The 27,162-nt window shown below is 39.9% G+C and overlaps 2 protein-coding genes across 3 annotated transcripts; one reads left to right on the top strand and one right to left on the bottom strand.

The window, feature by feature from the left end:
- Positions 1 to 2,229: 2,229 nt before the first annotated feature.
- vgll4a (vestigial-like family member 4a) lies at positions 2,230 to 8,766 on the bottom strand. Of its 2 annotated transcripts, none has more exons than XM_020096337.2 (6): positions 8,628 to 8,766; positions 7,957 to 8,112; positions 6,591 to 6,753; positions 5,728 to 5,947; positions 5,409 to 5,523; positions 2,230 to 4,779 (listed from the first exon to the last, which is right to left on the bottom strand). In XM_020096337.2, the coding sequence occupies exons 2-6, from the start codon at positions 8,036 to 8,038 to the stop codon at positions 4,580 to 4,582; spliced, it is 780 nt and encodes a 259-aa protein (XP_019951896.1). In that variant the 5' UTR covers positions 8,039 to 8,112; positions 8,628 to 8,766; the 3' UTR covers positions 2,230 to 4,579. The 2 variants fall into 2 exon arrangements, with proteins under 2 accessions (XP_019951896.1, XP_019951897.1); XM_020096338.2 differs by having other exon boundaries at positions 8,528 to 8,638.
- A 2,801-nt stretch (positions 8,767 to 11,567) lies between these two features.
- Positions 11,568 to 21,982, top strand: syn2a (synapsin IIa). Its single transcript, XM_020095884.2, has 11 exons — positions 11,568 to 12,054; positions 19,238 to 19,295; positions 19,403 to 19,494; positions 19,616 to 19,772; positions 19,870 to 19,959; positions 20,089 to 20,151; positions 20,282 to 20,424; positions 20,510 to 20,584; positions 20,697 to 20,799; positions 20,946 to 21,092; positions 21,633 to 21,982. Exons 1-11 carry the CDS (start codon positions 11,714 to 11,716, stop codon positions 21,765 to 21,767), a joined length of 1,404 nt encoding a protein of 467 aa, XP_019951443.1. The 5' UTR covers positions 11,568 to 11,713; the 3' UTR covers positions 21,768 to 21,982.
- Positions 21,983 to 27,162: the final 5,180 nt, after the last annotated feature.

Here is a 27,162-nt window from a genome sequence, read left to right as displayed (position 1 = left end):
ACAGAGAGACCAGTCCTCCATCGCAAGCACAGATGTCATGCTCCTTGTGGCCTTCACACACTGAAGGGGCCAAGATGAATTTGGCGTGACCCTGATGTGTCATCCTGACTTAGACACTAGTTTCATGTCAGCCGCCAATGTGGCCTGATATCAGCGTGCGTGCACGTGTCCGTATCCGCGATTGGTTTTTGCACTAGCAAGAAAATGTGGATCTCCTCTCCGTAATCCCACAAGAGCAGGCTTCCTTGGAAGGCACGGTGCAGCAGAAGCTGGGGCATTGTTGTTGGTGAAAGGCTGGGTCTAATCTCGTGGAGGCAGTGGTCTGTTGGAGGGGCTTTTGAGCAGATTTGAGCCTGAGGGGTGAGAGTAACAACAACCGAAAAGAGAAGGAAAAAAAAAAGAAAAAAAGATCTTTCCTTTCTAGTTTGAAGATTTGCTTTATGAAGCAAATTAGCCAAACTCAAGTGGAGGTTTACTTATTTCCATTTCCATTCAGCCTTTAAGGATTTTATTTATAGCCTAAATTTCAACTATAGATATGCTAATCTGACTGTGTTTACAGTACATAAATGCATTTATAATGACATTTAAAAGGAGATCTTTAAAAACATGAGTCTGGGATATGGAGCCATGTTGGATTAGGTGGATTGCCTGAAAGCGAGGTCGTTACCTGCAGATGTGTTTACATGCGAAGTACATATCCCATCACTAACGGACAGATTGAAGAAATGCTGCATCCCTATCAATCTTCCCAGGATGATGCCACTCATGTCTTTGTCTGATCTCCAGGGACAAGAGAATTTAGGGCTGTGTGTATGGTGGTTTCATACCGCCATCTGCTGGCTGGAAAGAGAGAAGACAGCTAATCTCTGCTCTATCTACAAAACTCTCATAAGGATCATCTGCTTTAAAAAAAAAAAAATTGTTTCCATTATAACATTAATGTGCATGCTAAAATGTTTTCTAGGTCAATGTTGAAGTCAAACAGTCCTCACCACACTCATCCATCATTATTTCCCCATTTTCTCACTTTGAGAGTAATGGATTTTTCCCAGCTGCACTTATTTTGTCTTTTGTTACCATGACACCAGATCAACCAAACAGCGTCTACGGCCAAATGAGTCCAAAGAGGTTTCAGCTGTGATGTCTGAGGGAAGATGTCAGATGCTTTATGAGACAGTGACTCAGCCGCACAACTTTTCTCTCTCGCTCTCTCTCTCTCTCACACACACACACAAACAGTCCTCGCTCTAAAACCTAATGTTAGTATTCAAAAAGGGACTTCATCTTCTGTCCCCATGTTGACAGAAGTGCCCAGTGAGTATTCACATTGAAGTGAGTCCCTACCAGATCATAGTAAGCAAGCGCAAACACTTGTACACACACATTAAATACACAAGGTTTGTTTTTTCACCTGCAAATAACTGCTAGGACGAAGAGCTGAGGGCAGAGATACTGATAACAGTAAGACTGACTCACATTATTCCAATACAATACTGTTCCTGAAGTTGAACCTAAATGGCAACTGAACAATTATTTTAAGTTAACAATATTCTGACCTTTCATTTTGTTGCCAATTTTTATATTTATGCACAAAACAGGCCACAGGAAATTCATTGTGCATTCGATACTCAAGGACTTTAGCACACTAGAAAGAAAAACGGCCAAAGAAAATTGTTCCTAAGAGACATTACTCACTTTATTTGTCCTCAAGAGACAAAGAAGCACTGACCCCAGTCAAGAGGAAAAACAAAAACACATTAACCAAAATGAAGAATAGAGAACTGGTGATCGGTCTCCGAAAACACTACAGAAGAAGTGTGTGGATAAATAAAGATGATTTAGTTAAGCATAATGGCACTTAACATGCAGGTCTCCTGTAAAAAGACATTTTCCAGTTCTTCAAGGGGGGGTAGTCACTTGTCCAATGAAAACAGAGAATATGCAACAACTCCTGATTGCTTGGTTCAAAAAATGTTTAGAGTGCTGTAATCAGTGAAACCACCCCCTCGTGTGAGACTTAAGTGTCCGCAACACTGAAGTGGCATCGACAAAGAAATCCTCAGTATTTATACAACAGCTCTGTAGCAGTTTGAGAAATAAAATCATTCTTGTGATGTGTGTAGTTTGTTACTGCAGGATAAAGACGAGGAATATGAAGTACTGAACCTGCTGATCAGGCTGCAGTCGTTCACCTTGAATTTGGTAAACAGGAAGACAACAAACATGTGATGGTAGGCATTTCATTTGCATGTTTATTTGGAAGAAATTAAGTACAAACAGTGGCATTTTCTTCCAGAGAAAAAAGAACAAAAGTGAACAAGTGTTTTCCATGTGGACGACACCTGGAGCAGGTCCTTTCTGCTGACAGTCTCTGTGATACAGATAGTCTAAACAAAGCAATTAAATAACAACGGACTAATACCCCCAAACATATTACTGAGACAAATCTACTTGTGTCAAACAAGCAGATCCCCATAATAATAATCCCTAAATTCCACTATGGTACACACAGTCACTCTTTAAACTGTTGGTGTAGACGCTGCACCAAGAGAAGTCTTTGATCAACAGACTGTTGTGTTCCTGCACTTAATCATCTGATAACTGTGGGATAATAATAATCAACGTTTAGAAAGACAGAACGCATGGTTAGAATATAATGAGCATCCATGCTACACTACTCTGAATAGAAAACAAAATATCTATGATCATTCCGCGCGGCGTAATGATAGTCTTACATGACTAAAACAAAATATAAAGACAGGATAGTGTATGTAACATTTTTTTTTAAAACTGTAAAATATTAATACAAATGTTTAGGTTTTCACAAACAGTTATTTGACATACAAAAGTCTGAATTTACAATACTCTATCTTAATCAGTGTTGACAAATAGATTAAGCTACTATAAGTAGACAACTTCCAAAAGGGTGAGAAATTAATTCTAATAAATCTCAACTGCATTTAAAAATTAATTGTGGCTCACTGACACCTTTTGTCCACGATAAGGACGATTTTTGCAGCTCTCATCATGACATATTAATCTAAAAACACAAAAATGTTTGTAACAGTATTTAATTAACACGACTGAAATGACTGATGCATGTCAGGCAGTCGTGAAGTCAAGTCAATGGTGGAATGTTTGTCCTACTTCTTATTACAATACCTCTGCAATGGAGGTTCTATTTACGCCCCTGTCTGTTCGTTTGTCAGCAGGATTACACAAAAACTACTGAAAGACTTTTCAAACTTTGTAGAAGGATGGGACGTGGACTGAGAAAAGAATCTTGATGAAGTTAAATCATGAAATTTAGGTGTGGATCCAGATTATTTTATACTCAGCTTCTTTGTTGAACATTTCCTTAGATTTCCCAGGAAATAATTCATGGTGGACCTATGTTTTCTACTGAGTGCTATTTTAATTGAATCTGCATTAAAACCATAGTTTTAAAAATAGATTATTGTCACTGAAGCGATGGACACAGACTATGTTCTCATTAACTCAGAGTAAGAATCCTGTTGTCTTAAAAATTTAGCCAACATAAAAATATCAACGTGCTGAGAATAAATAAAGCCACTGCTTACAGACTGTGCTGTAGAAAGTCAGATTTCACTGTATTCAGTCGTGTACAAAGCATCCAGCTCCACAGAATAACAAAGCAATGTAGCCTATTAAACTGCATTCAGACAACCTTGCCAGAGGCTGTGATGTGTAGATGAATAAGATAAACCTACAAATAGTAATGAAAACCAGATACAAAAAAATATATTGAGTACAACTGTACCAGCAGTGAGTATTTCTAACATGTTACAGATAAAAAATAAATTCTGAGTAAATATATATATAGTATAGAATAAGGATTGTAATAGAAACCAGCTATTTGAAACATGCTTTCTAGTTAGGGATATGTACTTTGATTGATATTAGTTTACTAAGTAATCAGCCACAGTGAGCATATAAACAGGAAACTAAAATGATTTAGTCAACAGTGAATACGTCCAGTTTAGGATCATAAAGAAGACAAGGTTAGTCGAGTGTGTTCAGAAAGCAGAGGGACCAGAGCCTTAATTGCATTATGACCATTTCAAAACCAGGGCGTTCTGGAACACATTAGTTCCAAATGTAACGGGTGACCTGCTACCCAACCGGTCTGAATGTTATAGTGCAAATGAGACCTGGCTGTCCTTTTCAAGTAATATAGATTCAAGAAGCGAGAGTTTATAGAATGAATACGATGACACCAGATCTATGGCTTATATGTGGATAGAAGAGGCAGGGGATTTCTTTGGCTATCAAGGCAAGTGGAAGGCCGGTAAAACAGAACATGAGCTGACAACCAACTGTAAAATCTATGATTGTATAAATTCCACAACCACCATTGTCAATCCAATTACAGTATGTAATATTTACTTTCTCTTCTTTGATTGAAAAACTTCCCCAAAGTGTTTAAGAGGTTAATCTCATCGTCCATAAGTGAACAGCCTGGCAGCACCACATCTTACATTGTTCTAAGGGAAGTTGATGCTTGGCAAGAAGCAAAGACTAAAGAAGGTGATTGTAAAGTTTACTCCCCTCTGCTTCATGGGTCTGCATCTGGGGTCTGATGCCCCCCACCCTTGGCCTTGATTTGGAGCCAGGCATCTCCCAGAGCTTTGGCAAAGTGGTCATCGACCGAACCTGTGATGGACACCGAGTTGGACTCAGGCTCCGCTTCTTTGTAGTTTTTCCCAAGGCTGCGACGGAAGTGCTCCTCAATCACGGGGTCACATACTGTGTTGGCTAAAAAAATGATGTGTGAAGGAAGGAGACCAAAAACTCAGTTTTACCATGCAGGTAATATAAAAAATTCACTTAGCTATGATTAAACCTCTGAATCACCAAAAAGTAAACATCTGTCATACTGTAGAGACAATATGACATATAGCTTCATGGCCTCAATTTATGTTCTTTTAAAGGCTACTTCCAGAATTATAACACACTGTCACAAAGCTAAATCGTCTCAAACTTATTTCATGAACATGACATTATGTTCTGTGGCCTCCCCAGTCCAATAAAACTCCTTTGGGATGAGGTGGAACAGGAGATTGGCTTCATGAATGTGCAGCTGACAAATTACAAGATAAAGTCGATTCTCAGAGGAATGTTTCCAAGATCTTGTGGCCCCTGTCATGAAACACTGAGGCTGTACTGAGAGCAGAGTGAGGCCCTACTTAGAGTTTGGATGGTGTTCCTAATAAAGTGCTCTGTGACTGTAAAATACAATCAATGAGCATAAAAGTTCAACTTTATTATGCACATAAACCCCATGTGGTATAGTGAATGTATAAATTCCCATTCATTTGCTTTTTTAGATTAACCTGACATGATAGAAAGTGTGTATTGAAAGTGTTTTAAGTGTGATGGTTTACCATTGGTCTTCCTCTGATCAGCAGGTGGGCTGGGAGAGCAGCCGTTCATGTGGCAGTGAGAGAGGTTACAATTGCGGTTGCTCGCTGGGGCACAGGTAATAACTGAGGGACGATTCTATGAGTGGAGAAAAAATACATATATTCAGCAAACACAGACTTTTGCACTAAAATATAAACTATTGAGCAAAGCTACACATATAAATTAAGTTAGAAATGTATGTCACATGGGCCGTCTTGGCCATGGAGAAACATTAAGTATGAACGCTGCTTTAATTTATCAAATGATACTACAAACCATTTGGATTGCAAGTTGACGTACCTGCTGCCGCTCTACAGTCCCACCGATGACAGATCTCTCTCTGCCCACAACTCCAATGTCATGGCTGCTTTTGGTCAGAGGCAGAGGCTGGTCTACAGCATAGCCAGAAATGGAAGCATACAAGTGGGTCCCATGGAGACCATTAGAAGAGGATGTAACATGCTCCACAGGACTGTGACTCCAGTGCTCATTGCGGTTGTCTCCAGCAGAAGGACGGGCCCTTAATAAAGAAAGTACAAATTAAGCATAAATTAACAACAGCTTTGACTTTTCATGACACAATGTAAATGTGAGAGGTCATATCTCGTGTATATAAAGAAATCCCAAGTCTTGTCATATTTGTGCTCACAACACTTTACAGCCAGGAGGTGGCGTCCTGTGAGCTGTAATGTCCTGTTCAGACATGTTCACTTCCTAATCTCTAACTGGGGTTTTCAGGCTGAATGGTTTGGTTGTTCTTGGATGAATTGAAATTGAGGATTTTACTATTTTTACACACAAGTATATCAATATATCAATGTGGTTCTAATGCTGTTTACCTTTATGAACTGTAGCTAATTAACACTGAAAGATTGTTAACCCACTGCCTTGTTTATCAGATCAGGCAAATAACAACCACATTCAGATACACTCCATTCAGGAAGAGTAATTATATTACATTTACGTGATAATTTAAAAAAAACTGCCATGTGTAATAAAAACGTATTTATGAGCAAAAAAAACACAAAAGGTGTCGCTGAAAATGTTTCAGTTTGACAAAACATGCTCACATAGTTGTTATCTGCAATAAAAAATCACATACTTGAATATTTGTAAAATAGGCTGGCACAAAATAAACAAATACATTTTATTAAGACACTTACAGCTGAGTGGCAAACAATCTACTCATTTTGATCACGTGGTCTTCGTCACAGTTTATTCGGTCGTCCATTTGTTCTTCTCCATACTTCCGTTTGCTTGGACAGTGAGGAGGGGGCCCAGTTATGTTGGACATGGCAGTGGGCATGGGGGGTGTCCTGGACTCATCTGTGGGAGAAGAATCAGGAGTGTAAATAATCTAATCTACAAATTTTCTACAAACCAAACAATGAATTTGTGTAGAAAATAATTAGCAGAATGATCCACCTCAACCAACTAAAACTGTAACATTCTGCTTTTACATTATGTCAGTAATAATAATCTAATAATAAAACACGTAACAGCTGATTCACATACACAGCCACGTGAACAAAATCATAACTTGAAAACAGTAACATTATAATTATGTTGCCTTACAATTTAAAGGCTAGCAGACTGTAGATTGTGGCCATTTATTTTGGGAAGACAATTATCTGGAATCTGTAAATCTATAGCTTGTGGGGAATTATGTGCCAACTTTTGGGAAATTCAGTAAATAATAAAACAATTTACATTTCTTCGAATGTATTTTTTTTTAAAACACAAAACACCCCCAGACTGCTCCTGTGGTGTCATCTACGTGTCTGTAAACCCCGACATTCAAATTCAACTTGAAATGGCTTCATTTACTCCATGCTTTTAGCCTAAACGTCCTCCGACATCCTCCTCTGGAGTCGCGTTCACGTTCGCACGCACACAGGTTCTCGTCCAAGGGTGCCTGGTTGCATCACTAGTTCTTGTAGCTAACATTTAGTATTAAAACATATATAGTAACTCACACTTCGAAATCAAATTGGAATGTTGGGGCTTACGGACACTTGGATCACACCAAAGAAGCAGTATGGAGGCATTTATAGTTGTTTTTTTTTACGTTTGAAGAATTGGTCACCCAGTTACTTCAAAAGTATTTGTGTAGTCTTTGAGAGGACACTTGTTGACTTAATGCAGTCCCTTGCCTCTTGGCCTAACCTTAATCATCTCAACTATGTGCCTAACCCTAACCTGAGTCGAAACTAGCCTGAACCCTACAACCGACTCTAAACCAGCTCTTTAGAGGTGTGTCAGAAAGTGGAAATGTCTTCACCCAGTCAACCATAAAAGTGCAAATATACACAACAGGGCTCAGTTCAACAATCCTGCACCAAAGTGTGTGAACAGCAGTGTGTTGGGCTCTCGTTGTAGAGCAGCTGTAATGAGGATAAGTGCACGTCGCACATCAGGACACTTGTTGAATTCGGTTTGAGGGCAACTGGGGAAACCACAAAATGTTGTTCCCACACACAAGTTAAATATGTGATGTTGAGACACGTTTTAACAAGAGAACACACGAACCGTCGTAGTGCAGTCTCCCGATGTTATTGTTCATCTTGTCCAGGAACTGAGAGTTCAGCAGGTCCATTCTAGTGAAAAGCATTTACACGAACAGGCTAGCTGCTAACATGGATGTTAGCAGGACGTGCCAGCGAAGAGAACAAACGGGTTTATATCCTGTGGGAAAGACACAATTGTCAAATGTCGACAATACTTTGAAATCAGTTCAAAAGAAAAATGTCCTTTTCTCGAGTCGAACGATTAGCTGGCGGTGCCCGAGGCTAACGCTTGAAAGGCTAGCAGTTACACTAGCATAACACGCTCAGCTAACCGCTAGGCTAACTTTAACCAGCTCGATTTTACTGCCAAACGATACAGATAAGTCTGTTAAAGTTCCACACAATTCAACCCATAATACACAGTTAAATGCTTATTAGTTATTTACAGGCGCTAGGACGCTAGCTAGCTAGGCTACTTTGTCTGTGGCGCAAGCTAGCGTTAGCCTTTAGCAGCTTGTCACAAACTTTTGGTGGAAACTTAACGCTAGATCACAGGTTCGGGTTGAACGGGAAAAGTCAAACAAACACGCAACTGGTCGACAACTTCGCGACCACTTGCGGTTACGTTCGGTGACGGTGAGTCGGACAACAAAGCTCTCACGGCAGCGCCACGTTAAAGTCAACGTTACTCACTCGGTCGACGAAAGTTAGCTTCGGTCCACAACAACAGCAGAGCCCCGTCCGACCGCTGCACTGCTCCAGCGCAAACAAAAGAGTGCGGAGCGGCCCTGGTGGAGGCCAGAGGAACAGCAGCCAGGTCCCAGGGTGGTAAACATCGACCATGTTCTCCTCCAGACAGATAGAAAACACATGATCATTATTATCATCCTCATCATCTTGACTCATTTTCACCTTCTATTAGTCTTAAGATCTTAAGATCATACCGCCATATTTGCCATATTTATACTTTTTATTTTTTCTAGATTTGCCACTGTCTTTTTCTTAGATATCTTTTAGCTTGTATATATATTTATTTATATTTATTTTATATCTTTTACGCAATTTCAATTCTCTGTATGTCCTGCACATATGGCATTATTGATAATAAAGTTGACTTGACTTGACTTGATCTTGTGTTTGACTGTTTGGATTCCGACTGAATACCTAAATATTTCAATAAACAGAACAAAAGCTTCATTAACACGTTTCATTGTATTTCTTCAACACACTGGCTTTGTTTTTTTAAATACAATGTTTATATCGTCCAGTACTGTTTTGTGTAATCCTACTAGCGGACATGCAAACAAACGCAGATGAAAACATAACCTCCTCCTTCTCCATTATCTGGACATGCAATAATCTGCAGAGACTTCAGCTATATATTGTTAAGGTGGTTAGATTCAGCACATGCTACAACTTCTATCAAGACAATTAAAACATAACATTACACATTTTCTTGATACTGTACAGTTGACATCCTCTGACATTAGATCCACAATTGTATCAAGTAAAAGCTTTTTAACAGGGGAACAATCAATAGTTATAAAAAGACAAACAACGGTGACAGTAAAATTATAATATGGGAAAACAGATTGACAATATAAAGATATTGTGCAAACAGACAAGCTATAATTAGAGCTGGAGTTGTCACTGCCATTGACTCAGAAAGACTCTACACGAAGTTCTGCTATGACACATGTTATTTTATCTGCTGTTCTCCAAATGGTGCATTTTAGGAGATTCCAAAATGTTAATGCTACTCAAAGACAATCTGAAAACTATTTGTGCAGCCTAAGGTTTCGAAATAATAGTATTAGAATGTTGGAAAGTAAATTTGAGCATTACTTTTCCTTAGTTGCTCCAAACTGAACAGGATTAAAAAAAAACATTTATAAATAAAAATCTAACTACATATAATTAAGGACCAAAACTATTCAGGCTTAAAGTATTTACTCGTTCATACTACATACTTTTTCTAAAAAATATTGTGCACATTTTTACAGGTTACCCACTGAGATCAAACTCCAACCTTCTGGTCAGAGGATGACCCGCTCTGTCTCCTGAGCCACAGCCACCGCTTTATATGTGTTGTGGCCTTTCTTTGCTTTTCACTGCAGCCTAAAGGTCCCTCATTGTAGAAAATGACATTAGCATGCCTCATTTGATTATAAAGCAGGTCCTCGTTCTGTATGAATACTGTGGAAATACCATCTCACTGATTTCCCCCATGATTCTGTATGCAAGCCCCAGTGAAAGGCCTTGGTGCACACAGGCACCCTGATGCTGTTAGATGATCCTGGGATCGTACCAGAGTGCACAGGAAATCCATAAAGAGTATTTTAGTCTGACTTTGACTGTCTGGTTGGCTCATTTCACCACTGACTGACCACTGCTTGCATTTTCTGGTGAGTTTTACCAAACTACAGTATAGGTGACAATCCATTAGCTGTGATTGTAAAACTTTACTAAGATTGTTTCTCAGTATAAAACCACAAATCCATCTTCTTATGAAGATCAAAACTTTGAGTATAAAATAAGGGATCTTGAAATCCTCTTGTTGTTGTTTTATAGTTGTATGGAAGAAAAATATTATTGCAGGCAAATAAATAATGTTTTATATAAATCTTTAAACTATGTTTCTTTAGGTCGCATATTTGTGAGTATCAGATTCAAGACGTGGCCATTTGTTGTGACCTCTGAACATTGCAAGTTATTGATTTATTGATGTGTTTCCGGGTCCTTTTCAAAATGTGTTGCCTCTGTGGGTTGACATGGTGGTCTGATGTTTTCATCACATAGCTTCTCTGTATTCCTTGTATTTAACTAATTAAAACATGTTAGAGCAGCTAATTCTTTTATTTTTTAAGGGGGAATAGAAGTTTTTCATATAAATATATGAAGTTACTAGTAGGTTCTTTTAAAACCTAAAATGCTTTTAATCATAATTTATGCAATTAACAGATTTCTAATCCAGAAAATAAAAAATATTGTTAGGAATTTCTGTGGTATTTAGATTTATCTGTGCAGAAGTTAATGTGTATATGAAAATGGTGTTTCTTATAATAATCCTATAAAGTCTAATAAAATATTCAGGTAAAGTGTCATGTATGGAATTTTAATGCACTAACACAGAGGCTTTATAAGACTGATGAATCAATTAAGACTGATAGTTTACTCATGAATTTGTGTCTCCAGGGAAAGCTTCTGACGTTGTCCCCCTCATTCAACATTGCCCGCTAGTCTTAACAGCCATTTTAGATTTCATGGCTACATGTTACACACACAGAAATGTTGTGCACGGACACAAGGCAGAGGAAACAAGAGGGACAGATGGGGCAGGACTAAGACAATTATAACATACTATTCAGTGTTCCCTCTTGCACTTACACTGGAAACTCCTCTATTTTCCATGCGGCGGATCAAAAAAGCATGACGCCTGTGAGGCAGCAGAAAATGGGGGAGGGGTAAGGCAGGCAGGCATGCTAGTGAGAGAGAGTGGAGAGGGGAGAGGAGGAGAGGAGGAAGGAGAGGCGCAGCAAGAGCATCCTTTGCAATGGGTGAGGAGAGCACAGTGTAAGGTGATTGGCTGAGTTGCAGTGTAGCGTCACTGCCCGTGAGAGGGAGCTCTGAGGATGCTCCACTGAACTGGGAGGGAATACATTCGCTGGGAGTTTGCCTTGAGAGCTCAGCCGTTATCAGCTGTAAGGAAAGGGACTCTGCAGCAGAATCATTCTCCACACCCAGTGCTCCTTTGCTCTTCTCCTCTTTCAGCTGCAGCCATGAATTATCTGCGTCGTCGTCTCTCAGACAGCACGTTCATCTCCAACCTGCCCAATGGCTACATGACAGATCTCCAGAGGCCTGACCCTGCTCAGCCTCCTCCACCTGCTTCCAGCACCCCTGCCAAGTCTCCCACAGCTGGGCCCACACCTCCAGCCACTTCCCCTGCTCCGGAGAGGAAACCACAGCCAGCTCAGTCCACCGGCGCGGGCTTCTTTAGTTCCATCACCAACGTTGTAAAGCAGACAGCAGCCTCAGCAGGGCTAGTGGAGCAGACTCAAGTCACGACACCCAAGAAGTTTAAGATCCTCCTGGTCATCGATGAACCACAGCAGGAGTGGTAAGAAAAGATTCTGTTCTGCATAGTCATGTATGAATCATTCATTTGCTATGTGTTGTTTGTTTGCTCCATCCATGCCGATGCTGCTTTGCTCTTCACAATTCCTTTGAATGTAATGGTTAGGTAAGGGTTAAAGAACCACTGAAACAACATCTGTGTGAAGCACCCTGCAGATGTGAATGGCCACTGCTGCTGTGGCTTGATGGTACAGAATCCCTGAGTTACAATATTACATGGAGGCAGCCAGTACTTAAGGAAATGCAGTCCATTGATTCTCAGCAGTAATGGCATTACACCAAGATGGAGGATTTTTAGTATCCTCTATCCTCTCGGTTGTAGTAAATATTTTTCTGTTGTCTCGTTGTTCATAATGAAACAATAGAAACTAAGATTTACAACACACATTTTGTAAAATATGGTTAATGAACTAATACCACGGAGAGTATTATCATGGAATGAGGCAGTTGAGCAGCAATAAAAACAAATGTTCCACAGATTGTGGAGAATTGGGAAACGCATGTCATTTCTCCTGAATACTGCAGTGCTTTCCCTCCATCAGTGGGGTTTCCCCCTGCCCACTGATCGTGGATCACGTGACATGTCGTGCACATGCATAAAGAATGATTAATGTAACTTACTGCAGTGCACGGTGCACAGGTTGCCAGAAGTCAATCACACATTAGGTGTGCAGCAGACGAGCAAATAAAGAAATACGTCTCAGTCTGCTCAGAGACGGGAGCATCTCATTACTATATGTTAAGAGGGGGCTCAGGATAAGATATTTAGTGTCCCGGGGGTGTAGGCAGCCAGAGGCAGCATAAACACAAGCATATTTCTCAGTGTGCTGTGGCAAAGAACTCCAGTGTTATACAGTTATCAGTTCCATCTCCTCATCTCCTCATGATCAGCATTTGTTTACACAGTGGATATATTTTCCACAGCAACATGTGTGCTGGAGCTGTGCAGCTGGATAGTACAGTGCAGTGGTTACTTCACACATGTGCACAATTCATCCATGTGATTTCTGGTTCCTCCTTTTTACATTATCTATGCACCTTTACATTTAAAGAACTGCTACCACTGAAACTCAACACTGTGATGCCTTACTCGTGTAAAGTGTATGACTACGACTGTCTGACGTGATGTAGACTTACATGAGACATGGAAATAAAATCTGAAGAAATTCTACAGTTGCCTTCATCCCTCTTTTGAAGCACTGGAAGACATTGCAATATTTCATATTTAGCAATAATAAAAAATCAATGATTAAAACAACATAATTTTCATCAATAGCAATATAACAGAGGTTCATTATACGTCGATATATATTACTTATGCACTGTGCAAACAAAACACTGAAGAGGAAAGACTCATAACTGCTCATAGAGAAGAGTTAAAAACCACAACCTGCACTCAGGAGCAAAAAACAATCAGTCTTTAAACTTCAGCCATATCCCCCTGTGTGCAGTTGTTCCTTGGATATACGACTATCCTCTGTCATACAGCTGTTGCTTTATTCTCACGTTGCAAAAAGCTTTCAATTTATTGATCTAGGCCGTCATGTATCATATCAAGGTTAACATGCCCCCTGTGTTGTATATTAGACCAAACAAAGATGGTCACTGTGGCAGGGTTTTATTTTTACAGTGATTCCCGGCGCTGCATATAACTGAATCTTCTGAATCTATTGAAACTCCTAAAATGCACCAAATGACACAAACAAAAAGATGTTGCATTGTTGCACAGGTGGCCCGGCCATGTCTTCGTACCCTCTGTGCACGACTCACCATTTGTATAATTGATAATAAGATCAGTCCCACGTCAGAGGGATGGATGCCAGGCAAATGGGCTCAGTTGTGATTAGTGGAGAGGATGTTGCTCGTTGAGGAATAAAGAATCCAGTCTGATGTGCCAATACACTGACACTGGCCTTCAGCTCTGGCAGAGGAGTACTGTATAAAACATTAAGCTGAAACCATCAAAGGTCATTTTAACTGAGAATGGTGAGTGGGCTGCACTGAGACTGGGATTTGTTTCACATTCACTGTGTTTATCCAACAAGACCTGGTTTAGTTTCTCCATGAGTGATAAAAATGTTGAGCAATATCCTGCTCTGACATTATTTCCTGTGTCTTATGCAGTATTTTGTTTTTCAATTTATGTTAGTTGACTGTGTTCACGAGCCCCGTGGACTATCTGTTCTAAAACATCCACACGGGGGAATCAGCTAAACTCAAAGGGCTTTCAGCTCCATCTATTTTTCATGGCTGCAGGTTGTCACAGAGAGGGGAGCTGTACATCTTTGCTCTCTAGGTTTGGCTGCTCTTATAAGACCTTTGACCCACTGGCTGTAAGATACTACAGTATATCAGCTTGGTTTATTCAGTGCTGTGTAGACTTTCATTGTCTCCTGTAGCTTGTGGGTGTTGATGATACTGCAATGTTTTAGCTACCACATATACCAGAAAACAAAGAAGATGCTGAGAATGACTGAGGGGAAAAAAATCACAAAAGCACAGATGTGTTTGAAATACTTAGTGCTTTGTAGAGGAAAACTTGAAAAAAAAATAGCTGTTGGCAAACTATAAGAACACTTTATTTTAATGCAGTACCTAATATCCTCTGTAATTTTGGCAGACCTTAAGTCTAAGGGCTTGTTTATGTTCTGGTTCTCATTCCACGACAGGCTGTTATTTACCTAATTTCCCTTTGGGGATGAATAAAGTAATCTATCTAACTATCTATCTATTTTTTTCCGCTGCTGAAAAACAAAATCCAGACTGATGAGACCTGATCGCCCCCGGACACAGAATGACATCAGGAGAGAGTACTCCAGACTAATTGTTTCAGACAGAAGGCTCACCCCTCAGGTTATTCGATGAAATCTGGCAATTCTCAGATGATCTCTTTCTATCTATTGATAGATTACTGGATCCATATGGTATATGTGACCCAACACAGTGTCTAGATGGACACATTTGTCTTCAAAACAACATGTTAGGTACTAGACCTCAGTGACCTCAGTGTGCATGGACACAATCAAATTTTGGGGGTTTGAGAGGAGAGGGGGGACGTGCATTCAGTTCATAATTCAATGTTTATTTAAAATGGGAGGGCATGGATGGAGGACGTGAGAAATAAAAAGATTATAAGCCAAAGCCAATAACTTTTATTTCCCAATATTTATAAAAGCTAAAATGATTGAATTCCAGAGACCACAGAGAAACAACACATACTGTTACATAAATAGCAGGGACATGTAGGCAGCACACTTACCACCACGTGAGCACACTGCAACTTACACTGCAAGGACAAACCACCACACACTGTTCAAGTGACCCCCACACTACATGCAGAGTAGTGTGGGCATCCCACGGCTTCTCCCCCGCAGGTTGTCTGGCTGCCTAAAACCAGGAAAAGAGACAGACAGTCCAGTAAGATTCACTTGGTTCAGGGTCAAGATAAAATACAAAAAGAAACATTCAATATTAAAGGTCGAGCAGTCATTCATGGATTGTGATGCATGAGACTTTGGACCAACAGTATGAAACGAACACAGAAACCATTGGCCAGAACCCTGAATCTTCTCCTCTCAAGCACGAGGCTACAGAGAATACTTCAATCTCACTCGGGACACAGTCACACAACTGAATGTACAAGGAACCTCATTCGATTTCAAGCAGAAAAATAAAACCCATCTCTTTCTCTCCCAGGCTCCCTTACCTGCACAAACACAGCAGTCAATCTACCAGGCATCAGACAAAGAGACAGTAACTGCCTGCACCTGTCCTTATGAAGGAGGGGAGCTCTATAAACCCCCCTGCCAGGGCGGTGCTCGAACCCCCAGCCCTCACATAAAGGATGCCATTGTTCCTTAGTTTGAAGGATTTTGTACTGTAAGTTATGGCACCAGCCAGGTTCACATTACCATAGTGTTTAATTAGTTAAATGTTATCAGGGCCTGAGTGCCAAACAGTTTAATGACCATTTTGCACTTGTAAGGATTTCTATTATTATTTTAATGTACTTTTGAATCACAATCATAATCAGAAATACTTTATTGAACCCCTGGAGAGAAATAGGTAATTGGCTCTCGACATGCTTTGAAATTCATCAACAACTTTGCACACACATCGGGTCTGGGAAAAAAGGTTGGGTAGTGCACATGGACCTGAAGTTTGTTTGATGAAACAGAAAGCACTATATTCCAGTCTCCCCTGACAGACAGCCTCTGGTATGGTCAGTTTATTAGGTACACACCCAGCTAAAACTAGAAAATGCAATTTCTGAATAAAAAGCAGTGGGATTTTCAGATATAAGCTGATGCTACAACAAATATTAATTAACATTCTGCCCTATGAAGTCTTTATTAGTTTCTGACTCAGGGAGAGGGGTCACAAAAGTTTCAGTCCATTTATTTCTGCACTCTCTCTCAAATCCCAAACATTTTGACTGTTTTAAATGAACTTCGTTTGATAAATTAAATAATAACTAATGTGATATTTTTCACTTCTTTTCACTGATCCTCCCCTGAAACTCTGGAGACCCCTGGGGAGGCTCATCAACTCCCACCATGTGACCAACATTATGCTTATACTGAAGGGACCTGCCATATAATAATGATAATAATATTAATGATGCTATAAATAATATTTTTCTGTCTAAATAAATGATCACACCTCACCTCAATCACACCCATCTTGTTCTACAAATGGGATTGTGGTGTCCACTGCAGTTACCCGCCCTTCTAACTTTAAAGATGGAGGACAAACAAACAAACAAGGAAACAAACAGGATGGCGACTTCCGCTGATTTAATCTCTTAATATATCACAAGTAACATTCAGTTCTTTACAAACTTTGAGGTGAATCATCAGCTTGTTAAAATGTAAACAGGGATCAAATGCTACCAGGATTTAGGTTGTTATCGTTTGTGGTTTGAGGATGACTCATGTGGGGGGGTGGAGGAGACGAGACTGAGCCCGGCCAGCCATGCACCACGCCACGGGCTGACGGGGCGGGCTCGCAGGCCTCTTCTTTCTTGAGTAAAGATAAAATGTGTGCCGACAGACACGTTCTGTCCTTCAGCCTGTGTTTCTACTTGATAGATGAGGCAGCTGATCATCCAGAGAGGTTTGTTTAGTTCCAGGACTGTGTGGCTATAAATTGCTCTTATGACAGGAGGAGCAGATGGTGCACTGTCTTACTTATCAGTCTAATGACAGAGCTGTGCTGCTTCTGTATTCTCTCTGTAATGTCGTTCAATTTCAAGTAAGGGGGCTGAGAATTCTGTTACCCTAATAACCGTATGCAGTTCAAATTTTGAAACGTACACGAGGGACTGTTTTAACTCCTCAGGAAAATAATGCTCTGTACTGTGAGCTTAAGCTTATTCAAACTGTGTCCACATGAGAGAATGTTAAGCAGCGACGAGATATTAAAATTCAGCCGGGCTCCTGCTCACCAAGCTCATAGGTGACTCATCTGAATGATAAATTATTTTACAGTAACATGTCATTTGGCAACATTTTTATATTGACACCTGCAACCATTAATACAGTTGAAAATATTGAATTATCTATATTGTCTGTCTTTTAAAAGAGGAAGACATTTTCTGTCTTGTTTGGTTTCTCATATCATCTTTAATTCAGGTCAAGAGCATGTTGAGCTTTCAAATAAATGATCCACATGAACGTCTACTCATGCTCAGGGCCTGATGTCAATTTTTGTTAACAATGATGTCCTAAAATTTTGGATCGGAGAGTAACTGTATTCGACTGGTTGTAGATTTTATCAACAGGGCATGGTTGCTTTGAGGTGACTGCCAAAATACTAATTATATTAATGCACATATTTATTAATAGACCTTGTAAAGCTACTATACCATGATGTTCTCTTTGAATGTGTCTTCTGGGCTCAGTATGCAGAGCTGGGCTGTCCTCTGAGGAGTAATAAAGCATTAATCATATAATGCCTCGCTCCCTCCACAGAGATTTTGTGGATTAAAATTTGAATGTCAAAATTAAATCAAGACCGCGTCATTTTCCTGCCTCGTCTTGTCTCTTTCAAGGGTCCATGTTTTGGAAATACGATCTAATCACACCATACATATATCAGCGGGGAGCATTCATCGCAGTGCTGAGCAGGTTTTTACAGATATAGGAGCAGCGATTCATATTTTAATGCTTGTTTTCCTCCTCAGCCAAATACATCCTTGTGCACTAATTAGACCGAGAATGAATTATTCAGCTTTCCCTCCTCGCTAAATAGACAGAGCAGAGAGCACATAACAGCAGGGTGCTATTAACTGAGAGTAAAGGAAATACCATCAGCACGGTCATACTGAGGTGTGCACGATAAAGTCTGTTTGGATAAAGGAGTCATGACATTTAGCATCAGTTTAAAGGCTAAGAGTGTTGTTGAAGTGTGAATTCAGGCTGCGATGCTGGAAACCTGAACGACTCTATTGCAATATAAGGAAATAGAAGGCAGAGGTTCTTTACTGGGGCCTCCATTAACATTGATTCACTGTAAATGGTCTCGTCAACAGTATAGAAACCAGAGGTCCACTGTCAAAACTTATGATGTCAAGTCAAGCCCCTAAACATCAGCGTAGGGAGGAGGCAAAGAAATCGAACATGCAGTTGACACCAGAAATCCCTTTTATCTCTGTACGGTGACGGTATACAGACACTGATCCGTCTTAATCTGAAGTCCCACAGGAAAAGAGTTCCTGGGATCCAGGAGAGAGAAAATAAGACAGTTAAGGACACTCTTGTGTACTTTTACTCGAGCATGTAAAAGGCAGATACTGCTTTTAAAAAGTGCTGAATCACAAGTGATGAAAGATGCAGCCATTTTCTGAAATTGTAAGTTTGGTGCAACATTACTTGAGCAGGAGGAAAATAATTAAGTGTATGCTAAGAAATGCTTGGCTTTATATACACTCTTTAGAAATGTAGAAATGATTTATCACTGTCGTTGTTGCCTCATTTCAGTGGAGAATTGTGGGGAAGGGTGTGTGTATGAATTTGATGTAAAGACATTCTTAGTATATTAAAGATATTATAAAGTATTATAAGGGCTCGATTTGAAGTGACATAGTAAATAATTTAAGGAACCTCTGGAATTAAATCCCTATGCTGTCATTACACTAAAAGTTTCCCTTTCTGTTTTTTAACCAGGGCGAAATTATTCAGAGGAAAGAAAATATACGGGGATTATGACATCAAAGTGGAGCAGGTACGTCTCACAGAGCCACTGATATTCATGATGAGCCCTTTTATAAAGCAGAATAAAGTCATTTAAGTATCTGTCCTCATGTGCCAATCAAACTCTTTACCCCTCAGGCTGAATTCAATGAGATCAATGTGGTGGCTCATGCCAATGGGACCTGCAACGTTAACATGCAGGTTCTGAGGAACGGCACCAAGGTTGTCAGGTGGGAAACACACACTAATTACTATACACACTTTTTTACATCCTGATTTTATCTGCCTACACTGCTGACCGACTCATTGTCAAATTTTTTGTCACATCTCTGCTGTAATTTCATTTTCCAGGTCATTCAAGCCAGACTTCGTCCTCATCCGTCAACATGCCTTCAGTATGACCCAGAACGAAGATTTTCGCAACCTGATCATTGGTCTGCAGTATGGAGGAGTCGCAAGCATCAACTCCCTTGAGTCAATCTACAACCTGTGTGACAAGCCCTGGGTGGTAGGCCTCTCTGGATTCACTGGATTTTATCTATCAAGTGAAATATTCATAATTCAACATGTATCCAATTAATTTCTTTGTGTGTGTGTGTGTCCAGTTTGCTCAACTTATAAACACCTACAGGAAACTGGGAGCTGAAAAGTTCCCTTTGATTGAGCAGACGTTTTACCCAAACTACAAGGAGATGGTGAGAACGTATTACTGAATCTAAGAAAAATGCTTTTGGAGTCAGAAGATATTTCCTTTGTGTATTAAATTGCATGATGGAGCAGAATAAAAGGCCATAACTCACATGGTGTTCTTATATTTGCTGCAGGTGAGCATGCCGTCATTTCCTGTTGTTGTGAAGATTGGACACGCCCACTCTGGTATTGGAAAGGTAGAGATGTTTTATTTAATTTGAATATCATCAGAATTTTCTCCTGCATCATGTTCATCAAGAGTCAATTCAGTATCAGAGGCCTGTTTTTGCTCTGTTTTTCCTCTCATGCCTGTTTTTATGTGCACAGGTGAAGGCAGATAATCACAGTAAGTTCCAGGACATAGCCAGTGTCGTGGCTCTCACTCAGACGTACACCACTACAGAACCTCTCATCGACTCCAAGTACGACATCCGAATCCAGAAGATTGGCAACGACTACAAAGCTTACATGTAAGTATGATTACATGTGTGAACTGCAGCAGTGGGAGCGAGAGACATTAAACAAGTTGTGTTAATTTCTCTGTACACACTTCAGGAGAACATCCATTTCTGGCAACTGGAAGACCAACACGGGCTCGGCTATGCTTGAGCAGGTGGCCATGACTGACAGGTCAGTGTTTAGAGTAGAACACCAATATCTAATTTTGAAGAAGAAAATAACCTCAGTTACATGTGAAGTGAAAATAAGTGATAATGAGTCGTGTGTTGGTTGTTCTGTTCAGGTACAAGCTGTGGGTCAACACCTGCTCTGAGATTTTTGGGGGCCTGGATATTTGTGCGGTTAAAGCCATCCACGGAAAAGATGGCAAAGATTATATCACAGAGGTAAGTATCAATACGCAGAAGTACAAATGTTGCCTGTTCAGTAGTATTTCAGTTAACCAGCCAGAATATATGTAGAGACAAACAGACTTTACATAAAGCGCAACTCTGTGATGTCAATATCTTCCCTCTCTCTCTGCCGACACCAGGTGACGGGCTCTTCCATGCCCCTGGTGGGGGAGCACCAGGCTGAGGACAGGCAGCTCATTGCTGACATGGTGCTGGCGAGAATGGAGCAGTTAGCAGAAAAGGAAGCTAATGCTCCAGAGAGACCCACCACCATACAGCCATCCCAGGTATAGTGACGATACAGGACACAACAACTTAGCAACAGGAGGCTGTATGTCGTGTGGATTTGTTTTCATGGCCTCCGCCAGGTGTTTTCGTTTTGTCTGTGTGTCTGTTAGTTAGCAGGATTATGCAAAAATCACAGAACAGATTAACCAACAAATTTGGTTGAATGGTTTGGTATGTGTCTGGAAAGAAGCCATTCAATTTTGGTGTGGATCCAGATCAGGTAGTGGGTCCAGGAATTTTCCTTTCTTTAATATTGTGGGATCAGGCATTTTTCAACATCTTAGTTGATTTTTCAGAAAATAACATCTTGATGAAAAAAAATCCAGCATTTTTATGGGACTGATATTTATAAGCATGTGCAATTTGATGCAGATCCAATAACAGATCTGGAATTAAATGTGGTGCCAATTGTAAATATAAGGTTATTGTGATATTTATGTCTGTTATAGGTCTTTGGTCGAAGGTTATTTATGATCTCACATGAAGAAATCCATCACAGCTGTTGCCAAATGAGTAAATTATTGCTTTGTGTTTTTTAGGGAGCTGGCCAGAAGGGAGAGATTGTCGGTGAACCCATTAAGAATGGTGCCGGACACCCACCTCAAGGTTGTCTGCAGTATATTCTCGACTGCAATGGCGTTGCAGTGGGTCCAAAACCAGTCCAGGCCAACTGAGTCACCCGGGAGAACGTGTCGGAGTCTAGAAAACGATGACGTACCTTAGCTTGCACGCAAGCGCAGACGTGTGTGTGTGGATGCTGATAGCTAGAATCAGATCTTGGTGACATGAGCTCAGTACGGCTGAGCGCTGGCCTGGACTGTGTTTAACTCTATGCAGTGTCAAAATGTACTGTCTACTTGTTGACCTGTTGATTTGTGTGCTTGTACAGGTCCCCCTTGTTTCAGTAGCTGTGTTTTTTCTCTTTCTTCTGGGCTGTTGTTGATGATGTAAAAAAGCAGATTGTGCCTACACTGAGTTCAGTGCTGCTCTGTGCTACCTGTCCGACCCAGCTATTGATCTTTTCTTTGCCCCCTGCCCCTGTTTTCTATTTTGGTGTGTACCTTTAGATATTGTTCAAACTGTGGACTATCGTGCAGTTTGAAGTTTGTGTATATCTCAATATGTATACAGTACGTGGGTGTGTATGGCTGTGGTGGTGATTATTTTCATATTTCTACTAATAGATATTTATTTTTGTTTTGCATGACTGATACAACAGCAGGTGCAAGTCGGTTATAAGTGTCTGATCAAGTGCGATGTTCACCTAACATCGCAGTTTTACCCTGTGAGATACACATATTCATTCAATACCAAACATGCAGTATGTTGCCTTTCATGATGCTAATCCTTTCATCCATTATGACACATTATCACAAGAAAATAGAATATTTAGCGTGATTTTAAGATTCTACTAGATGGAAACATAGTAAATATTAAGATTAGATTTATCAGAGATATATATGGTGTAGGATGTTGTGCGGGAGTCTGCACACACAACTTAAATAGATTTGTATAATTTTGAACCAAAGAAGAAATTATTTACTTTCAATAACGGTCTTTGCAGTCCAGGAACCCGTCATGTAAATATCAGCGAGGGGACTGTAAATTCTGTAGCGTGTCACATGGGGTGTGTGATGGAACAGCGTCCCGAGAACCCACAAATAGGCCTGTTGTAAAATCACACGCCAGTGAACTGATGCTGTATTCAGATTGTTGTTGTCGTGTTTGGTTGTGTGGAAGCAGACAAAACGATTGAGAATGAAATGTATGATCTGCCATGAACCCCCCCACCCCCCTCCCTCTTCCCTCGCACTTGATTTCAGCTATGGTGGCTGCTGCCATGACAACGATGCAAGTGCTCTGAGGTTTGGAGTGGACCTGTGCTCCTGTTACTGCCATTCAAAGATTTTAGCATGTTATCGCTCTCTTCCAGTGAGTTGATGGAAAGTGCAATATATCTTTTTTTTCCTACTAAATAATGATTTTATTTTTATCTTCCATTAAATTATCAGATCTTCCATTAAATTGATTCAAAAAGCTATATTCATCCACTCATCAAACTGTTTTAAAACGTTTTGTCACAATCACTTGGTTGTTGTCTAGTGGCTAAATATCTAATTCCCTAAATGGCTAAAGAGCTGCCAAATAGAATATAAAAAAACAAATCTGGACCTTTTTCAAACTATTTCTTTGTTCTTGTTGTATAAAATATGTTGAGCAAGATCTGTGTGCAATTACTTTCCAAGTTGTATAAAGTGCCATTGTGTCTGTGAAAGTATCCTTGTAAAAGCCATGCCTGAGGCTCGATGGATGTGTTGTTCTCTTTACTAGGAAATATGCCATGACATTGATCACAAGGCCACAACGTGCAGGGGTACCCCACCCTTAATATCTGCATGGTTACACCTTGGTCCGGTGATTGTGATTGAATATTTGATAAATGACAATTGGACGAGTTTATTTGGCCATTGTGTTGAGGTGAAACTTATATCCTCTGACCTGCAGGACTGTACTTATCAAGGGCAATGGTAATATATGTGCATATAAAACCGATGTTGGACTGTTTCAATTAAGATCAGAAGACAATATATTGTGGAAAACATTCCGGTCTGGATATTTCCCCTCTGTCACTGGCAATAAAGCTTAATTTGCAATATAAGTTTGGTCTGTGTCCAAGTACTGTCTGGTCTGTGTTGTCATACTGTTTCTTACTGGTCGACAAAGGCACAGACTCAATCCATTACACAGTCAAGGTGAGGCCACACTACTCAGCCTGCACTCAAATGCATGACAAGATAATTGTATTAAGCTAATGTATACTGTCTGCTTTATGGTGTCTACCTTACTTATATGTTAACAATATAGGATACTGTATTTTTGTGAGATAAATTATCTCGATACCATAAATATCTCTTTTGCTACGTTTGGAGGCCCTATGGAACTCAGAGGATTAATTTCAAAAAGACCTGCTCCGAAGTCAAGATGCTCTCACATGAGGAGGGATGCAGGTTCAATCTAACTCGGACTCTTCCGGCTTCTGGCTGAGAAAACACACCCTCTGAAATTGGTAGATGATGAGATACATCAGGAAGATTGAGCCACTGAGGACAAACCTCAGGGAAACTGATAGCTGAAGTGAGACTGAACAGCTTCACCAGTGATGCTGCTGCAGGCATTAAGGTGGTAGCAGAAAGTGCAGATATTTGCTGATTGATTCGTGAAGAAGAGTAAAGGTGAAAAGCACCTGAAAATGAATCTACTTACATAAAGTACAGGTACATGAAAAATGTACTTAAGTACAGTAATTGTAAACAAGTAAATGTACTTTGTTATATCCCACCACTGTGTATGTGTGTGTATTTACTCCAGAAAGTTTTAACTTGTGATCTCTTTGCTTCACTGTAAATTTGTTGTTCGTAATCTGATATCGTTGAAAAACTAAAACACAACATTGCCAGTAATGACTTATAAAACATATCTAACATAGTTAACAATTCATTTCTGTGCTTGCTAAACAATAGTTATATTGATTTGAATCAGTAAATACTGTGTAAAGTAGTAGTAGTTGTTTATATCTATTTCTTATAAATTCACTGTGGATCCATGTTGTGAGAATTGGATGTGAATTGATTTTAAGCTGCAGATTCGTCTATGGGTTGTCAAGGTGATCAGATCAGATAATTAGATGAGTGGAAGCAGCAAATGATGTCTTGACTCATAATGTGTTGGAAATAAAAATCTAAATGTGATTAACCTTTCTTTGACTTACACAAACTGAATGACTTTATATTACATTCTGTAGCTCCTGCAGACCAGATTTCAACTCGATGTGATTTGACACGTTTGTTGTTTGTTAATCATCCAGGTTGAATGTTTATTATTCTCTGGTTCATGCTTCTGGTAAAGAGAAAAGTATAAAGCTGCTCGTAGAGAGTCGATTGTGACTTGATTTGATCAGTCTTGTTTTTTTTATATCTCCTGCTTCTATAGTTATACTGTATCAATTCATTCATTCATTCATTCATTCATTGCGACCTCTGAGACTTTCTGCAGCAACCAAACACTGAAGCTACTTCCTCTAAGAAAGCACAATCATATTTTTCACATACACAGGGTCATGCTGCAGGCGTCTGCAAAGTTCCTGTTGTTCCTGGATGAGGTGGAGAAAGTTTTATGGATGGGTCAGTGTTTGAAACAGATTTTTAGTTCTGAATATGATATTGACAACTGCATGGGAAAGTACATGCAGCATTTCTGTTCTCTTCTACTTACCTGACTGACGAAGCTGTACAATTTTATAATGGAAAACACTTACAGTTTTATATCGGGTGTCAAAGTTAAAAACTTTGTCTCAGGACTTCACTTTGACTTTACTTAAGTTATCATGTGTGGTACTTTAATGGGGATTTTTGGGGGTGTCTCTTTCTCCAGAAAAATCATTGACGGGAAAAGATGGATTCCACCTCACTGAAAATTCCACTCTTAGTGTTTGTGCACGGGAGACTTGAAGTTTCCACATGTGTGCGTACTCGGATATGATACATACATACAGTATGAAACTCATGTATAAAGTGAGCAAAGAGGAAACAGCCTTCTTGTGACTCATACTGTGTGTTTGTATGGTTACGACAAAACATCCATATTAAAAAAATGTTTAGCATTCAACCTTAGTGCATGTTTACTAATGTGATCCATACATAGGAATATAAGAACACCTTAAAGCCATTGTGTTTTGGATATGATACCTTTGCATGGTCACTTGGTATTCATGTCACAAGTGCTCGGTCAGAACTTTGTAAACTGCCAGACACTTTCTGCCTGAAGCCATCCATAAATAACTGACATGACTGCAGTCATAGTCAGAGCAGAAAGCTGGAGCTGCATATCAGACCATCACAGCTGTTGTTGAACCCAGAAAAGTTCATGATACATTAGGTACATTCAGGCCATTTGCTTTATTGAACAGATAAAATATGCTCACCATAATGTATTGTCAGGATTCCAGATGGTATTGATGTTTCCCCCTCACAACAAACACACCGCCCCGGCCCGATGATTGTAAAAGCCACTGCAGAACGACACCATGGGGCCCCTGAGGCTCCTGCCGAGGAGCTTCCGTCTAGACTCCTCCCAGCTGTCTGCCAAGCTGCTGCACAACGTGAACAACTTCTGCTGCACTGTCCATCTGCTGGAGGATGCAGCAGAGGAGATGCACCTCCATTTCATAGTGGAGGTGAAAATAAAGATGATTTGTGAGAAACACAGAGATATTTTAAAATAATTTGAAAGACCTAATATAGAGAATTGAATTTAATATCACTGCTTTTGCTTGTTTTAAAATTGGGTATAATGCAATAGGTGTGCAACTGATGATTATTCTCATTACTTTGTTATCTGCTAAGTCATTTTGTCAATCAATCTTTTAGTGAATTAAATGTCAAAAGCCCACGAGAACTTCCCAGAACCACAGGTGAGATCTTCAGGTGCTTTGGTTTGTTTCCTTTCACCACATAAAGCAACAAATTATCTCATAAGAGAAGCTGGAGCAAGTTTCTTTTGACCTTTTCTGCCTGAAAATGACTGAATCTATCAATTACGGATTAGCTATAATTTTAAGATTTATCAATTTATAGTGTCAACTGTAATAAAATATAAAAAAAAGTAAATAAAATATTGATTCTGCTGTCGAATAAAGACTGTGGATGGATCAGTTGACAAACACTGTGTGTGTGTGTCTATGTTCTTGTTGCCATCTGGTGGTAACACTGAGACATGAGAGGCCTTCACGCAGCTCTCGAGTTATTACGGTTACATAATCATTCTGAGCCGCTTGACTGGGCCTTTACTTTGTCACAGAATTTACAAAACCACTGAAATGACAAACCCAATCAAAACACGTGTTAATGTTCCAGCATCGTGGATAAAGACGTGGTCTTTTATTGCTGAAGTAGAGGAGAAGAAGAGAAGCAAGAACTGTGAAGTGATGGAACAGCTCCTAGTAAAGATTGGTCCACCGTGTCTGGAGGTTGTGTTTGTCAAATCACATTGGTAGTATTATTATATCAGCAT

This window comes from Paralichthys olivaceus, chromosome 6, assembly GCF_024713975.1.
Source record: "Paralichthys olivaceus isolate ysfri-2021 chromosome 6, ASM2471397v2, whole genome shotgun sequence".
NCBI classification, from domain to species: domain Eukaryota; kingdom Metazoa; phylum Chordata; class Actinopteri; order Pleuronectiformes; family Paralichthyidae; genus Paralichthys; species Paralichthys olivaceus.
The sequence above is the reverse complement of the archived record's forward strand: the minus strand, read 5'-3'. Positions and strand labels throughout refer to the sequence as shown.